Source organism: Erpetoichthys calabaricus, chromosome 13, assembly GCF_900747795.2.
Source record: "Erpetoichthys calabaricus chromosome 13, fErpCal1.3, whole genome shotgun sequence".
Taxonomy (NCBI): domain Eukaryota; kingdom Metazoa; phylum Chordata; class Cladistia; order Polypteriformes; family Polypteridae; genus Erpetoichthys; species Erpetoichthys calabaricus.
The window spans coordinates 54,000,694-54,019,448 of record NC_041406.2 but is presented as its reverse complement, the minus strand read 5'-3'; the positions used below and the strand labels follow the sequence as shown (position 1 = coordinate 54,019,448).

The 18,755-nt window shown below is 36.4% G+C and overlaps 1 protein-coding gene across 1 annotated transcript; it reads left to right on the top strand.

The window, feature by feature from the left end:
• The first annotated feature begins 1,579 nt into the window (after positions 1 to 1,579).
• Positions 1,580 to 17,746, top strand: nup42 (nucleoporin 42). Its single transcript, XM_028818287.2, has 7 exons — positions 1,580 to 1,767; positions 5,138 to 5,441; positions 9,291 to 9,385; positions 10,151 to 10,227; positions 12,791 to 12,877; positions 14,734 to 14,809; positions 16,390 to 17,746. Exons 1-7 carry the CDS (start codon positions 1,632 to 1,634, stop codon positions 16,974 to 16,976), a joined length of 1,362 nt encoding a protein of 453 aa, XP_028674120.1. The 5' UTR covers positions 1,580 to 1,631; the 3' UTR covers positions 16,977 to 17,746.
• Positions 17,747 to 18,755: the final 1,009 nt, after the last annotated feature.

The following is an 18,755-nucleotide window of genomic DNA, read 5'->3' as shown; positions in this document are numbered from 1 at the left end:
GTGGTAGCATCATACTGTGGGGTTGTTTTTTGGTGTCAAGGATTGGGAATTCAGACAGATTTGAGTGAAAGTGGAACAGAACAAAGTACAAAGATATTCTTAATGAAAACCTGCTCCAGACCTTAGACTAGATCAATGGTTCACCACCCAAGCAGACGAAGACTCCAAGTACAAAGTACAGATGACACAGGATCAGCTTAGGAACACCTCTGGGAATATCCTTGAGTTGCCCAGCCAGAGCCCAAACTTGAATTCAGTCGAACATCTCTAGAAAGACCTGAAAACAGACCTTGAGAAGATCTGCAGAGAAAGATGGCAGAAAATCCCCAAGTCCAAGTGTGCTAAGCTTGTCAAGTTATACCCAGGAAAACTCCAAACTGTAATCACTGCCAAAGGTGCTTTAACTAAGTATTAAGCAAATGGTCTGAATACCTGTGTCAATGTAATATTTTGTTTTTTATTTTGAATATATCTGCACATTTCTAAAAATCTGTTTTCACTTTATCATTCTTGGGTAATAAGTGTTGCTTGATGTGGGAAAAAAACGAAAATGATTTTAAGGCTGGAACAGAGCAAAACATGCAAAAAATGAAGGGGTCTGAATACTTTCTGAATTTAATGTGCATCTAACATGCCGTCACTTATGAATAAATTGAAATTCTGTATAGGATTATCTGAATCTCTCACGTCTGCCTTGCTGCCTTGTAAATCAATGAACCGCCGCTTTGAAAGTTGTCCAGCGCTCTTGTCACACCAGGCTCTTTCAAACTGAAGTGGAGTCGAAGTTTACCTTTTGTGCAAAATCATCACCTTCGTATGATTCACTGTCACTACAACTAGAATCTAACATGTTGTCACTGGCCATTTCTAAAGAACTACCATTATTAAAACACAAAAATCTCTTTCAATCTGATCTTCCCTGCTGCCTCCGTCACTTGCAGCAGCAGACGGGTAAACTCGTGAACGACTCTGTGTGTGTTCGACGAGCGGGGGAAGAGTCGTCTCGGAAATAACAGTAAAGGGTAAACAGAACATAAAAAGCCAATCTAGCGGCAGTACTATTTCGTGGGAGAAAATTATATATATGTGTGCGTGTGCAGGGCTTCACATTTTATAGGTGTGGTAACGATAATTATTTTGCGGTAATCAGATCGAAGTATGATGTTTTATATTGTGTTTAACATAATGATTGTGTTAATGTAAATAATGTATGCTTTAATTACTTTGTCATTGCATTAATTAGTTAAAGAATCCTAAGCCTACTCTCATTGGAAAGCGCAATACAAAAATAAACTGAACTGAGTTTGACTTCAATTTTCTCAGGAAGTTTAATCTACAATGCAGACATCAGTGTATGTGTAGTATTCAACACGCTTTAATTGTAAACGTGTTTCTTACCTTTGTTTTGACACCAAACACTCACTACTGCCTGCCCCGTTCTGTCGGCCGGTAGCAGCGTGCTGTACACTTATTTACTGTAGCGTACCAGGCTTTTATTTTGATACGTTCTCATGACGAAAGCACGGGAAGTAGTTCTTTAGTCCTGCATTGACCAATAGGCTGCATGTAATTCCGGTGGGTTGTCATTATCAGGACACAGACTTAGTAGTTGAGTTTTGCTGAGCTTAAAAATGGTGGTGTGCAACTTTTTTTTGCAAGGAAGGTGTCGGTTTGGGGAAAAGTGTTGGAATGAACATCCGCGAGGAGGAGGAGGATTCGGCGGCGGAGGCGGAGGGGGATATCAACGTTCGAATCGTGGAGGCGGAGGTACTTGAACACTCTTGTATCGTGAGAAAGTAGGAGCCTGCTATAGTTGAAAAGAAAGTTAAAAAAAACTTGAAAACGGTACCATCTCATAAATAGACAAGTATTACGTTTTTTTGTAAGTGGCTGTCTAATTTATAATTCTTTCATTAAGACTGACGCACATTTTGCTGTTGAAGTATAGTAAATATCAGGCTCCCTAAGTAAGGATTTTATAATGTTTCGATGAGTTCTAATGAACTATCCCGAAAAGTTTATTGAGCACTCTGTTCTGTGATCAGCTGTTTTTGCCTCTGAATCACTTTCCGCCTTTCCGGAGATCCTGAAATTGATGCGCACTTTAGAAAATTTTAAATACAACTGTATCTGTCCCCAGATGGGTAGAAAGAATTAGCAATGTTAAGTGCTTCTCAAGCATTAAAGGGACAGTTTTCACCACTGCTTTTACGATGGACACGGTTGTATTATTTTGTATTATTACAGAAGTTCTTAACCTTTCAGTGATGTATTACAGCTGAGGAGTTAAGTTACAGAAGGGTCAATAGCAATTCAGTTATTCAGGGTTATCATACAACAACTAATAGCCATACATTAGAAGTTACTGAGATGCAGAAGAGGTAGTATAAACTGATTGGTTCTGCCGGTGTTTCCATAACGGACTCTTTGTCACAGGTCAAGCAGATGATCTTATGGATTTACTGCCCACAAGTAAAAACTGCTAAGCGGTCAAGTGGTACGGCATCAGATCTTACCGAATCACTTCCTGAGGTATCCTGGGGTGGAGGTAAACAGTTTGAGGTATAAAGTTATTGAGTAGGTATCCGTTAACAGCAAGAACATTAATTTATATAGCGCCTTCCAATACAAAGCATCATCCAAGGGGGATTATAAGTGGTATTAAGTGGAAATAAACAAAAAACGATAAAAGGTCAGATGATCAGAGTGTAGAATTTAAAAAAAAAAAAAAAAAAAAATCAACATGCAGTGGAGAAAAAAACCTCTGGGGTTCCTTGAGCAGAAACCCACCAGAACCTGTGAGGCATTACATTGTATGTCTAAGATACAAAAAAGAATTAAAAGAGTCAACCTGTGCAGATGTCATCATGACAGTGATCGTCATCCTAGCACCAGCCTCATAGAGTTTTGTCCAGAAAGTGATGGCATGGGGCCATCACCAGAAACAAATAAGTCACAACAAAAGACAAATGATATGATGGTCACAAATTTAACAGAAAGGCAAATTTAAGAAGTAAGATTTGATTTCAACACATCATGCTGGTACAGTACAGTTTTTATCCCTATAGATAGATTATTCCAAATTTTTTGAAGCATCTCCCTACTTCTTTTTGAGAATGTGAAGTTATGATTGACATTGTACTGGGACAAACACTCTAAAACGAATAAAGGTGCATGATTATTCAAAGCCTTATAAACAATTAGCAGTATTTTAATATGGACCCTGACTGACACAGACAGCCAGTGTAAAGACACCAATACCAGTGCAACGTGGGCAGATTTCTTCATTTTAGTTAGGACTCCTCCAGCTGCATTCTAAATCAGCTGTAATCGATAGAAAACTTTTTTGGCAGACCTGTTAGTAGTGCATTGCTACTAGAGTCCATAGGGTATGGCACAATGCAGAACCCTGCCATTTGAAAGGCCTCATTTACAGTACATGGAGCTAATTTACCTGTATAGTTACAAAACCTGAATACTTCCCCAGTGTTTTGTACTTTTCTTAATAATTGTCAAGACATTCTCATATTGATTGTTTATGGAGAATGTGAAACATATGGCCTTGTTTCTAATAACTGTATACAGAAATAACTAGTCATTTTTTGGATTATCTTTAAAGCAATGAGTCCAGTTCAAAATTCCAGCTTAGGTCCTACCAAATACAATGCCTGGCCCAATTTCCTATCTGAAACTCAAAATTATTTTTTTAATGTAATACTGTGTATTATTAAAAACTTTTAAGAAAAGAAAAAAGGAAATATGTAGTCCTTGTGTACTGAAATCTTTTAAGGTGAACAACAACACCTAAAAGTGGACACTGTTGCTTTACAATTGACCTCCAGTAAATCATTTAAATAACTACCACATTTCCATTATGAACCTCGAGGATACTGTAGTTGTGAAAATGAAGAATAAAAAGATGGCTAAATGAGGTGAAGGGTACAAAGCAATATCCAAGTGGTTGGATGGCCCAGTAGACACTGTTGGTTCAATCATCAGGAAATGAAAACTACTTCAAACTACCCAGATGCTCTTTGTAAAAGATGGACCATGAAAAACCTGTGTGCAAACAAAAAAAAAAAAGAAGATTTTTGAGAGAAGTCAGAGAGAGACTAACAATCGCTTTGAAGGAGCTGCAGAGGTCAGTAACTGAGATTGAAGTAAAGGAGCTCCAGTCAGCTGTATGAAGAGCTCGGTGCAACATTAGCCTATATGGGAGGGTAGCATCAACAAAGTTATTACTCAAAACAAAGTGAAAGCACATTTAGTGTTCGGCAAAAAGCATGCGAGTGAGCCAGTTATATTCTTGCAGTGATATATATTGGTGGTAGCATTATGCATTTGGCCTGGTTTTTCCCTGCACGGACTGGTTATTTGTTTGAAACAAAAGGAAAAATGGATGGTGTAAATGAAAACAAATACTGAAAGAGAATCTGTTCAAGACTGCTGGGTGAAAGTCCATAGTTCATCAGGATAATAATCTAAACACAAGGCAAAAGTAACCTTGGAGAGGCTCGGTGAATGTCCTACATTGGCCCATTCATAGTTGTCATCTCAGCTTTTTTTTTTTTTTTTTGAAAATATGTGACATTATTTGAAAATGGTGGTGCACCAGTGCCACCTGACTAAACTGAACAATGTGAAGCTTTCAGCCTACAGGACTGGGCGTAAATCACTCGTAAGCAGTATGCAGAGCTTGTACATGCAGTCTGTCAAAAGATGTAAAGCTGGATTTACTGCAAAAAGTGGACCTATAAAATACTGAAGTATGGGGTCTGAATACGTACAACGCAGACAACATTATTTCTTATTTTAAAGATTTTTTTCTAACATAATGTCACTTAAAAAAGCTGTTTCAAGTTGCAAAAAATATCACGGAGAGCACAGTCTGAATGTTGAATTTGTTTCAGTAAAACCAGAATTTGTCAAAAGTCTTAATGCACATACAGTGCCTTACACTTCTAACTGAAAGACAAATGTTGCAATTTCTTAATCTTTAAAACTTTTCATAAGTTTTAAACATAAACTGTCATTCATTCATTTCATTTATTTTTTTTACACCAATGTTTTTGCTAATTTGAGACCTTAACATTATTTTTATTATTTGAATTCAATCCCTTTTTCTGTCTTTTAACAGGGTTTGGCAACAAAGTGTGGGTTAATCCTTCACATAAGTCTCATTCCTATAATGAGTCTCCTACGTTCTCTAGGCAGACTGGCTGGGGAAGAGATGATGAGAATGATGGACGTGGTGCCCGTGAAAGAAATCAGAGGAGGCATGGAGGAGGAGGAGGAGGAGGAGAAGGTTTTGATAGTTTTTCTGGATTTTCTGACACTGGATCATCCAGATTCAATTTCACCAACCAAAACAAATTCTCACATTTGAACTCCCAACAAGAATGTAATGTTGATGATCAGGAAGATGAAACCGAGACACTTCTGTAAGTATGGCAAAACTTTCAAAGCTCTGCATTAATAATCATCCATTATCATTCCTAATTACTTCCTTTGATGGGTGGAGTGGTGGCTTTGAGGCCAGGGATCTGTACCTTGGCGGTTCAAATCCCGTAAATGCCAGAAGTGACTCTACTCCTTTGGGTCCTTGAGCAAGGCAATTAACCTACAATTGCTTCGTCCAGTGTATGATGTTAACGTGCATTTGGCCCCGCAAGCAAGTCCTCCAACTTGCAGGGAAAACTTGGGGGTTGGTGGCAGGGTTGGCACTCCAGCCACTGTGTGTGTGTATCTGCCACTCGCATTGTGTATGGCTGCCTGAACGCATGCTAAGGAGATGCGGACGAATCAGCTGTTAGCTTGCAGCTGCTGCTACCGAGCTGCGGGATCTGTATGTCGCGCTGCGTGACGATCATTTAAAAGCCTGTACAGCAGCTGTCCTTTTGTCTTACTTCCTTGTCTCCCGGAATGTTAAAGTGTCTCTGAGAAATTGTAAGTAGGGCATGACGTGCAAGTAGTCTTACGGGACTTCAAAGTGTCTCCCTGAAATGATCCCGTCTCAACCCAAAATTTTTTATGTAATATAGATATAGATAGATACATATACATTCATAGTCTGAAACACGATCTGATTGTATGGGTGGTTACCTACCAGGTAACGCATGTGGTTGGTCTGCAAGTCGGCAAACGTCCGCCACGCCCTCTCAGTCACGAAAAGCAGATCATAGAATGTTACATAGTTTACTGTCAAATAATGCAAAGAGTACAAGACACGTGTTTCGCCTTATTTGGGCTTATCAGGTGTACACACTCCACTGCACCCTTCGCGGGGATCGAACCTCAGACGTCAGTGTCAGAGGTGAAGCCCCTTTACACTGCGCCACGGTGTGTGGTTTATTTATTTGACAGCCTGGAGATCGGAGTAATTACATTCATAGCATTCGTAGTCTGAAATACAATCTGATTGTTTGGCTGATTACCTACCAGGTAACGCATGTGGTTGGTCTGCAAGTCGGTAAACGTCTGCCACGCCCTCTCAGTCGTGAGAAGCAGATCATAGAATGTTATATAGTTTTACTGTCAAATAATGCAAAAAGTACGCGACACGTTTTGCCCTTATTTGGGCTCGTTAGGCATTTATATATTATATCTCCCATTCCATGTGGTTTGTTTTGTGGTGTGTGTGGCAACGTGATATCAGCGCATGCTCCCAACCTCCTTACTTCCTTTCTATATTACAGTGCCGGGGCCTATCCTAATAGCAATGGTTACAAGACAGGACCAAATCTATAACAGGGCATTAGTCCATTTGAAGCACACTTGCCCACATACCCACAGTAATTCACACTGTGCTGTTTTAGATTTTCCATTATAGAGCAAAAGAATACACAGAATTAAATGCAAAATATGCCGACCCCACACAGACAATGTCTTGGATAGGGTTTGAGTGCAGGCTGTTGGAGCTGTGCCTACATTTCAGTTCCATTGTTACACGCATAATTAGCTTTGTTATCTCATAATTCAGAAGTTTAAATATTAAGAATCTGTGAATTCTGGGAATGTCCCACTGTTGCTATTCTTTGGGCTTCAATTGCTAAGGCCCTCTTCTCCATCTTATCTATCTCAATTACTTGCTCTTTTTCCACTCTGCTTTTGTTAGATTTCACTTCTCTTTCTCTTCACAATCCGTGCATTACTTCATTGACTACAATAGCGGCCAGAATTCTAATAGTCTCCCAATGGAACAATCCTGTATCAGTCTCTTTCTAGGTCTGGAAGTCCTCTTTTTACAATCTAGCATTATTAGAATTGTCAGCTGCGTGTTTTAACTGGGTAGTGTTAGTATTTTCCTCATTTAATATCTCCCTAATCAAGTCATGACTGACTGCAAACCCTTGATTTGAATCTGACACTTATCTTAGATTTCTTTCCTCAGCCAGCTGTGTGGGCCTCTGAGCCCTGTCAGTGACCATGTGTACCATCAGTCCTAAATTAGTATGTACTTTCTTAAATAGCTCCGGAGTGGGGTGGATTTTAATGGATTTTGGGAGGTGTTTTTTTTTTTCAAAATTTTAATATGAAAATGTCTTCTTTTTTTGTTACTATACTATTTGTTTGACATCAGTCAAAATTGATTTCAAAGAAAAAAGTATCTGTGCATCACAGATTTCAATATCAATCCAGATTTCCAAACATGTACTACCCTGTAACTGCTTAATTTAGTGCATGTTCTATACTGATTAACATCTATTGACCAAAATCTTTATTTACATATATTTAATAAACTGTGCATTCAATCATTTTCTGCATCTCCAAAATTAAGTTTATTTAATATGTGCCTGTATGTCACATAGTCCATATAAGTTAATTTGCAAAACTGTTTAATCAAAGCAATACACTATAATTGGACTGAAACTTGATATATGTGAGGTTTACAAGGCCCTATATGATAAATTATTTCTGGGCTAATGGGTAGAACTAAAATATAGCCCATGAACTGACTAAATATTGTATTAAGATTGAGGTGTTTTTGTCCATAATAAATTCATTTGAAATTCTATTTAATGTTTTTTTTTTATATATATATATATATATATTTCCCACATAGCCTCCTACTGTCGTGCAAAACTTTTCAATACTCCATTATTGTTGTATTGAGAAAAGTGCTATAAAAATGTAAAGAATAATTATTATTATTGTACAGATTTTTGTTCGCTTTTTAAAAATTTGAAATTGCACACTGTTGCCATTAGGTGCCAGTGTTTCACTGTTACTGAGAAACTGACTCTGGCACAGATGTCAGTACACATTTTAAGCAAGTGTCCTTTAGAAATAAAAGTGTAATCTGACTTGTAAGTCATCCATCCATCCATCCATTTTCCAACCCGCTGAATCCGAACACAGGGTCACGGGGGTCTGCTGGAGCCAATCCCAGCCAACACAGGGCACAAGGCAGGAACCAATCCCGGGCAGGGTGCCAACCCACCGCAGGACACACACAAACACACCAAACACACACTAGGGCCAATTTAGAATCACCAATCCACCTAACCTGCATGTCTTTGGATTGTGGGAGGAAACTGGAGCGCCCGGAGGAAACCCACGCAGACACAGGGAGAACATGCAAACTCCACGCAGGGAGGACCCGGGAAGCGAACCCAGGTCCCCAGGTCTCCCAACTGCTATTTTGTCCATTGAAAGAGATCTGGTGTGGGCCCCACTCTTCGAGATTTTTAATGGAAAAATGGGAATGACTTTATGATGCTCAAAATTAGTCTAATAATATGCCAGAAAAAGATTTTGTGTGTTAGGAAAAAGGAGAAAAAAAAAACTTATTTGACCTGAATTGTACCAAGAAACAGTGTTCACAATGAAATGTATTAAAACATATTTCAGATAAGATGAATGATATGGAATACTGCCTGGAAATCAGGTCTGTGCAGAATCAATATAGAGCTTGCAAGATCTGACTAATTTTCCCTTTCTTTATATCACAGGGTAACCACCAAGTCATTCCTTGAATCAGCCTGCTATTCCATGAATCTTAATGCATACTACTGATAACATTATTAAACAGATGCATGTAGAAATGCTCTTGTAGTTTTGCAGAAATTGCTGTCTATTTTTCTATATAATGTTGGGTAATTTGGTACCTTTTGACCTGTTTATTGCACTACTAATCAAAATCACAGTAGGAACGTTTAAACCTGCCTGTTTTACTTATTGGCTGCCTAATATGAGTGATTTCAGCTATCCTCTAAGTGATTTGGTCTGTTTACATTTTTTGTACATGTAATATTAAATTTAAATTTGGTGAGTTCATTTTTTCTTTTCAGGAGGATGATTCAAAAGGACATGGAGAGCTGGGAGCAGTCAGGGCAGTGGCTTTTCTCTTGTTACTCAGTTGCTAAAGATTCACCTTGTCTAACAGGTAAACTATTTTTTTCTTGATTAATGTTTTACAATAATTATGACTGTTTTTGTGTTTCAAAGAGTGCTTCTAAATTTGTGTAATTATCACTATTAGAGCTTAACACCTTGCTATACCGTGTTTGAGGATAATTCAGCTCTGTGAAAGTTGGTAACTCCTTTAATTTGGAATCAATATTTTTTCTTATAGTGGTAAATGTTTTTAGATCAGAGACCACTGGAATTTACTCTCAACAAAGGAGACTTGTGAAGATTTTTAGTATATTAGATCAAAGTAATTGGTCTAGTTCCTGAGTATTTACATTACAGACCTGTATCTCATAACAGTTAGTTTAGTACATTAAGACACCCCAAATTTACCTCCAGGCGTCTTATAGCTGTTCATCCTAGAGCACTTTCACATTGTCATTGCAGTTTAGAGTAGTGTGCATTACGAGAAGGTGAAGCCCAGGTAAAGTGAGCCCAGCTTGCAAGGCGGAGAATGCACAAGATGCAGAACCAAATACAGTGTATTACACTTGAAGCTTGAAGCTTCTGTGTACAATTAATCTTATCTTAATCTGTAATCTTATGGAACTGTGCAGCATAAAACTGTTTGAAGTGAATGGTAACTACCAGTGTCTAAGGTACTTTAGAATTAGTCAGTGATTGTATTTATGCACTGCTCTTTTATATCGGAGAGTGTAATGCAAAGATTAGTATTTTCCAGTCGCTTGCCTAAAACTACCTTGTTAGTTATTGATGTTATGTATGACTTTACCTGCAGGACTCCAAGATATTTCACCAGAAGAGCTTCGTTTTGAATACTGTACTGCACTGGCATCGGGGAACTTGCAGGCTTATGTAAGAATAGAGTCCCTTTATTTAAAAAATGAAATTCTGTACTGTGACAATTAGAAACTTGCATTTGATTTAAGTTTACTTCTACATCTTAAAAAAATAACATTTGTATAAATTGTAAAAGCAGCATACATTTGTTTGTGTAAATGGTCATAATATACCAGTGTCATGTTTCATTAATTGAAGGTCTGATAGTTGATTGGTATCTGCCACTGTGGTGGGATGATAACAAGCTGCTTCATATTGTTACTTTTCTGGAAAAGTGGGATATCCTACCAAACAGAATGACACACTTTTTTTTTTCCATGTCTTAAACCACTTCCTCTCAATATTTCTTGTACTTTGTCTTTCATTAAATACTGTGGAGAGAAGTAACACTAATAAGCACATGTCCAGTGACAGTGAGGTTTTAAATTATGTAGTAACAGACTTCAAGTCCTAAACAGTTATGGTGTGTATTTATAACATTGTGATTGTTGGTGCCACAAAGACAGTTTTAGGATGATTATTTCAGAATATTTTCAGGATATCTCCATTGTATAGCTGGAGGGTAATGAGAGAATATGAAGTGACAAGACCACGAAAACAAAATGGGAAAGGCATTTCTTCGTAGAAGATACAGTATTGTTTAAACACTTTCTAGGGGTTTGACTGAAATAAATACTCAAAGCCAGAACAGAAGAGAAGATACATAGAGTGACACGCAGAAACAAAATTAAATAATATAAAAGGAAGAACACAAATTTGGTTCCATGTATCCAGCAAGGTGGCCTGGGAAGAACACTAAGGAAAAAATATCCCAAGGCTTTGGAAAAAATCTTTCAAAATAATTACTTTGATATTTTTTAATGTGTAGTGTATAATATAAATATACAAGATCCAAGTATAATGCATAATGCACATGGAACATGCTTTGACCTTTTTCTGCTCAAATGAAGTGACATTCATGTTGTTAGTTATGCACTTGCTGATATGTTTAATTTGCAGCAGTTCTCTCTTCAGAAATAAGTTTTGTAGCAAAATTTAAATGAATACTGTACCAAAAATTGTTTTTCCTTTGTAACTTACCTCATGTACTTGTGTTGGTAGCAAATAAAAATGTTAATCTCCTGTTTTCATGCAGATTGGAGAGAAGGAAGTTAATGGCATTATATAACCAAGGTCGATAATGACTAATGTTGTACAATGGCAAACAATATCAAAAATGTCCATGAAAAACGGGAAAAAAAATCTTGCGTTTCTCGTGTCTCCAAATCCACATGTCTGTTTTCCAGTGACTTGAAGACCTGCCTTTCCTTGTTATTTGCGGGTCAACAATCCTGTTTTCAATTCAAAATTTCACACTCATGAGTCTTTAGGTTTCCTGTTTATTTGCATGCTAATAATTGTGGAAGTAACTATTTAACAATATTTTAGCAAAAAGCATTCGTTTTGCAAGTTTTAAACAAGCTGATCAGATAACACATGTAGATTATGTGACAAGAGTAACGACTTATTATTTTTTATTTATTTTTTTTTTCCATGAATGTTGTTCATATTTTTTGCCATTGCATAGCACTGGTCAGTGTTGGCATAAATTATGTCTTCTTTCTCTCCATTCTGCATGTTAACATGAGATTAATTTTTTTCTGTTTTGTCATTTTTGTGTGGACTGTTCCTTTAAAAAGCAGAAAGTAAAATTCTTTCATGCTCCCCATTTACCGAAGGGAGATTCTTTATTCCTGGCTACCAGAGAGGGATCAATGCTGCTTCTTTTTTCCTGCTACCCTTTTATACTCTCCTGGATCATAAACACCAGATGGAACAGGCCTCTTTATTGGTTCCTGATCTTTACCAGCTCACCTGGTTTCTCACAACATCTGGCACACCATTGGTGTATAACCTGTTCAATGCTCTTTCAGTCCCAATTTGGGGAAAAAAAGAACAGGCTTTGAGGCATCTGGAGAGTCTCTGCTTCTTTTCCAGTGTTCTTTCTTGTGCTCTTAGCACATTTAGCAATCTGTCAATTTACTTTTGTATCATGCACAGCTCAATAAGTAGGGATATTAATTACAGCGTTGGCAGTGTGTCCTGTTACACCACATGATATACAACCGAGAGTGTTTGATGAACATATTTATATTTTACCTTACAAACAAAGAAAATATTTACCTGCTTTCTCCTCACTAGGTGACAACAACAACCCAAGTTTCTACTTTCTTTCTTCATGTTTGCCATTTCATTTTTCTGGCTACCCTCCTTCTTTAATTGTGAGGGGCTGTCTTTTTTTTCTTCCTTTCAATAGCAAATACTGGGCTGACTTTTTGTTTCATTTTAAATTGTAAAGGCCACTGTGTAGTGCTTTGTTCTTTTGAATTTTGAATTTCCCCCTGATGTATACTTTTTTTTTCTTCAGACTTTCTCTGTGTCTGTGGGACTTTTTCTCCTCAATGCTTACATTATATATTTTTTTGTTGTTTTAGCCATTATCTTAGTCTGTACTGCTTTAACCTAAAAGATAGTTCTGCTATATGATGTGTACCTGTTTGACATCTGTATATATAATTTATGTAATTTTTTTTTTCAGGCCAGTTCTGTGCAACAGTTATTAAGTCAACAAAAAAATAGAATATTTGAGATAAAGGCTCAAAATTCAGCAACTAGAGCACCCCTGGTAAGTTTAACTGTTGTAAAAATACATGAATAGGTAACCTGATCTCATGGACATGCATTTGTGCAATGTTTTGTATATAGTTTCTAGATAAAGTCGAAAAAATATTGAAACTGAAATATGATAATGCTGAATTAGATATTTCAAGTTTTAAAGCCAAAAGCCTTTGTGTTGCCTACATTTCCGTATTAGTTTAAATCTGTGGATTTCAAACTGTGGGCCAGCTGTAAGGTGACTATGCAGCACAATCACTTCATTGCCATTGCCTGATGTACAGTAGTATACCTGCAGAATTAACCTGCAAGTCATGGATATTTGTCTAGGTTCTCTCATCTAATCTGGTCTTGCACAACCAATCTTTTAGATTTTCATTTTGAAATGCAGTTGCAATAGTTGACAAAAGCATAGCATATAACATAAGTTATGTAGACTTTCAGAAATATTTTAATACAGTCCCACACCAAAGATGAATTCCAAAACTAGAAGCAGTAGGCACTGGGGTGACTTACAAAGCTGAATCAAACTATATAACAAATGTGGTCCCCACACTACAAGAAAGGCATACCAGCACTTGAAGCTGTGCAGACTAAAGCAACCAAGCAGGTTCCAAAGCTTTAAGGATGTGTCGTACTCTGACAGTTTCACAGAATTAAACCTTTTTAGTTCTTAGAAGAAGAGGCTGCATGGGGTTCTTGGCAAGGTTTTGAAATTTCGCAAAAGCATAAATAATAAAGAGCATCCAGCAGAGTTCTTTCAACCTAACAGTGAATCATGTACTCAAGAACACCAGTAGAAATTAAAGGGAAGTGTGTTTAAAACTGAAGCCCAAAAGCACTGCTGTATGCAAAGAGTTGCGGGAACTGAACAAACTCTCGAGCGATATAGTGTTCTATCAAATAAGGCCTCAAAGTTCAAAAAATTATATTAAAATATGCAGACAAAGCATAGTGCGTATATGCCTAAACATACTGAATTTTTGAAAATCAATAAAGGGAATACCAGCCCAAAGGAAAAAAATCTTCAATCTGCTTGTGTGGGAAAACAGTTGAAACATCGTTCTGTGTAATGGAAAGCCACATACAATTGGGGAAAATTAGATTTTTCCTGCTGCTAAAGAGATTGCTGGCGTTGTGTCAGAAGAGAGCGCCTGTAAGCAGCTAAATCTCATGTCATTATCAGGCAACACTTTTCAATGGGGGATTAATGAAATGACCTGTAACATAACTTGGCATCTGTTACAAAGAGAGCAAGAGAGTAGCTTTTATGTGCTGCAACTGCAAAAATCTGTGGGTGCTTTACATATGTTAGTGATATGTTGTGAAAATAACAGGCAACTGTATGAAGATCTTTTTTTCCCCACATATTTGTTGTTTATCCACATATTTAATTGCTGCAGCTATTTCTGTTGTTTTTAAATATGTTTATTGTGTCATTTGCTACAGCATGATCAAATGTGTAAGAGTGAGCGGTGATGAAGCCTGAGGAATGATAGGACAACACAGCAGGCTCATTACGTTTGTGGCATTTGTATGCAGCTTAAATAGCATAAATAATTCAACCTGCCATTTTTATATAGTGTTACTAAAACTAGCAAAGATTTACCAATCTTATAATTTGTGTATTTTATCTGAGCCAGAGATGGTTATCTGCTTCTTGTCAGGTTACAGCTACTGTGTCACCACAATACTGAAAAACAGTGTTTTAGTTTAAGAGGGAGATAACTATTCACTTATAAATGATTAGCCAGTTACACATTATACCCAACATTAAAAAATGAACTTCCAGTTAACCTTTTTTTTTTTTTTTTTAATATATATATATATATATATATATATATATATATATATATATATATAAAGATTGCAGAACTTAAGCATGGTCAGCAGGGTTCATCATCAGGATTTGATGCATTTCCAAAACCACTTGTATCTGGAGGTGAGTAATATTTAAACTATCGAATAGTGACTTAAAAGCAACAAAAATGGATTAGCATGATTTATTTTGTTTTGGTGCATGTTTATTACCGATAGTCTTGGTTAGCCTCTACTTTTCTTACTGAGAAAGCTGCAAGAAACAAAGCAGTGCTAAAAGGTGATGTAGCAATTGTTTTTTTTTTGGTTTTTTTTTAAAATAAAGACAAGATTTTTATTTAAGAGTCATTTTTAAATAAAGGCAATACACTGAAGAATATCTGCTAGCCACAGTTTTGATCAGCTATAAATTCCTGTTCTTACCACGTAACCTCAAGTGACAGTGATTTGTACTTCATACGAGACTATAGAAGAACATATAAGCTCATGTGATTAAGAATAATTTGCACTCCTGTTTGAAATGTTTTAGGGCTTTATCAAACATTGATACCCCACTTCCCATTAACTCCAGTATAAAATGCAAATGCATGTTAGGTATTTTTTTAGACTTTGTAAAATATACTTCAGTTTAGAATGCAGTTTCATGTGACAAAATAATATATACCATGATTGTGAGGAAGTAACTGAGCCTATCCTTTTAAATGTGGACAGAGCGTTTGTTATAGAAATATATTTCAATTAAAATATATAACCTATCAGTCCCTGGTACTGCACCGCCTAAAATTCCAGTTTTCTACAAAATGCATACCATGTTAAAATATAAATATCACCAATAATGCACAGTGTTATTGTATGAAATTTTAGTCTGCTAAATTGTGTTCAGCTTTTGATCATTTGCTATCAATTTAGAGATGGAGCTTTCAAAACTATACCAATTAATGTTTCTTTCAATTGATCTAAATGACATGAAGTTTGAATCAACTAGAACATCTGTTATTTATGGCCAAAATACAAGTGATGTAAAGTTTTGGATAGCTGCTTGTTTTTTAAATATTTACCTCTTGGCATGTAGGCACTTTAGTCTATTTTGAAATAAATTAGGCAGGATCTTTCCATCATTCTGACATTTGTAGTTACCGTACTTTTTTGACTTTCTAATAATAGCCGTCTGTCTGTGTGATTTTAAGGGCTGTCTTTGTCAATGTGCCAGAAATCTTGCTGCCTGTTAACTCACGTGTTCCTTATGTGGAATTTACTTTACAATACACCTTTTAAGGCTTTTTGGGAAGCACGTCACAAATTACGCTGGAGTTCTGGTCAAGAGTTCCTTCTGTTATTGAACAAAAGAATACTTCTTAAATACAAACACACACAGCCATTTGCAGTATTGTACGTTTAGTAGAACTCTACCTGCAATCTGTTATGATATTAATATTTTAGGATTTGACTCCTCGTGTTCTTTACTCAGTAAACCATTTCAGTCTCTGGTAAGATATTTTTCTCAGCTTGGTATTGTCAAACATTTTTGTTTCACAATGTTAAAGTATTGCTATTAATATTTTTGCCTATTTTTATATCTCCCCTTGTGGATTAATACAGTGTTCCAAAACCAAAAAAAAAAAAAAAACACCAAGTGTCTTATACTGTATACTTTTTAAAATCATGTTTGTACAACCTTTTAATACAGAATTTGTTTTTTAACAGGATTTGGATCCACATTATTCAGTTCAACAGAAAACACTACTAGTAACAACTTTAATTTTAAATCTGACAACATACCTCAAAACCCAGGATTCTCTAAACCATTGTTTGGCAGTTCTACAGGATTTCCATCTCAGCCATCATTTGGTTCTGCTACTTCACATGAATTTGGAAACACTTCATCTTCTCCTTCTATTGCATCTTTTTCTTTTGCTCTTCCTGCAGAAGAGAAGTCAAAGCCTGTGAGTTTTGGCAGCGTACAGCCATCTGGGTTTGGTTCCTCTTCTGTAAACTTTAAAAGCAGTTCTGTGTTTTCAGCCCTTCCATCGGCCACCTCTGGATTTGGTGCAGCTGCAGCCTTAGCAGAAGCTTCTTCTGCTGGAATGTCTGGAACATCTTCAAATGTGTTTGGCAGCAAGATTAGCACCACTCCTTCAACAGTTGCTCTTAGTACCACTACTCCTTTGAACCAGTTATTTACACCACAAAGTGAGCTGACAGAGGACGAATTAAAAGAATTCCAAGCTAAGCGATTCACTTTGGGGAAAATCCCTTTAAAACCGCCGCCAAAGGAGCTGCTGATTGTTTAGTATGTGTGTGTCACTTTTATGTTTGGAATAAATTAGTCTTTACTGATTTTGTATTTTTACACTTATGTTGCCTTGAAAACATTTCAGATTTCAAAAATCAAGATATATAAAATAGCCAAGTAATACATTTTTATCATGAAATCCTGAATGTATAAAAAGGAAGAAATTTTTAATATACAATTTAAATTGAACTTCTAACTGGTACCTAACATTATTTTCTAAGTTTATTAAAGTGTCCCATATTTTATGCAGAAATGTAATGCATCTGTACATTCTTACATTTGTTTGTTTGTACCACATGCACAAATTTATTTCTTGCTGTTGGTTTAAATTCCTTCATCTGTCTGCATGTAAAAGGGCCGTCTATGGCCAATGCCAACATGGCAGCAATCTCGGCTGTGTAAATTCATTGTTTGCCCTCGTAATGGACTTTTTACAATCACGAGAAGGTCATCCAAGTTTTACTAAATGATAATAAGTAGACTATTTTGTAATATTCTGTCAAAGATTTCAGGTTTTAATTTTTCTAATTTATTTTTTATTATTCTTTATTAGCTGAATGACCTTTTTATTGCTTTTGGCAAATTTCCACCTTTTTTTGTACTATGTCTTGAATTTAAATAGCCAGTTATAATTAATTTAAATATTCAGTTTACAATATTTCATTTATACTTGTCATTCTTGTGATGTATAATAACAGTTTATTTCATTTTCATTATCCTACGTTACCAAAAGGAATGTGGCCATGAATATCAATTGACAGTTAAAAATGTAATGAATTGAATGTACATTGAATTTGATTCTGTATACTAGTAATGAAAATGTCTCACTGATTATAAACTATTCTTGTGTATATTCCTTGAAAGTGAATGGACAAGTTTCATATTGTTTTTTTAGGATGATGTTATTTTTCAGCAGTAGTGCAGTGCTATCCTTTGCCAACAGACACTTGCTTTGTTGATCAAAGCTATATTTGATAATAATGGGCACCAATGATCTACCACACCAAAGGTGAAACAAAAGCTTGAACACTTGCCTAATATGTTCCCTTTGAAGCAGCAAGGTGCCTGCCTTAACAAAATTAGTTCAGGGCTTCAGTAGTTTGTTTGTGACAAACACAAAACAAAAACAAAGGTGGAAGTCATTTTAGCACAGATTGTGGTTTCCTTTTCAAGTTTGGACATTTTGCTTAGAACTTTTTTTCATGCTGCAGGTAGCATTTTCTTGTAATCAACAATGCAAGTGAAAAGTGCAAAGGAGGTGGTTGGAAATGTTTTATGATGGGAAGTTATTAATAATCTGGAAAGAAAACATGTATGTACCCTTTTAACACCAAGCATACGCATAGATAAAATAGTGTGTGAACCATTTTACAACTTATTGTGAAATTAATGTGAAGACAGTTGAACATTGGAAAATACTTAGCAACTGCTGAACACCATGAAATGTACCGGGAGTTTAGAGCTATGGAGAGTATGGTCCCTCTTTGGGTAATTGGAAGAAATGAGTAGGGCTAACTGTACCCTTTACCCTGTTTTATCAGGCACTATCATGAGAGGCCTGTTGACTCTCTCCTCAAAAATTCAACTGAGCTGCATTGCTTGTTTTCTTATTGGATTACGCTTACTGGTAAAGGGTGGAAGAAATACAGTACATTGCATGGCCACAATCAAAAACAGTTGTAGTGACAAATCCTCATATGAGCAGCGAAACCTTTCTCCGTTTGAATTAAGAGACAAAAACTATACTGATCTCTAATTCTGGTAATTCGTATCACTT

Bases quoted from the DNA above. Each gene is read 5' to 3' on its own strand.
- nup42 (XM_028818287.2), top strand. From the start codon at position 1,632: ATGGTGGTGTGCAACTTTTTTTTGCAAGGAAGGTGTCGGTTTGGGGAA. The intron at 5,442-9,290 runs GTAAGTATGGCA...TTTTCTTTTCAG, and splicing joins GATGAAACCGAGACACTTCT to GAGGATGATTCAAAAGGACA. The intron at 12,878-14,733 runs GTAAGTTTAACT...ATATATATAAAG, and splicing joins CAGCAACTAGAGCACCCCTG to ATTGCAGAACTTAAGCATGG.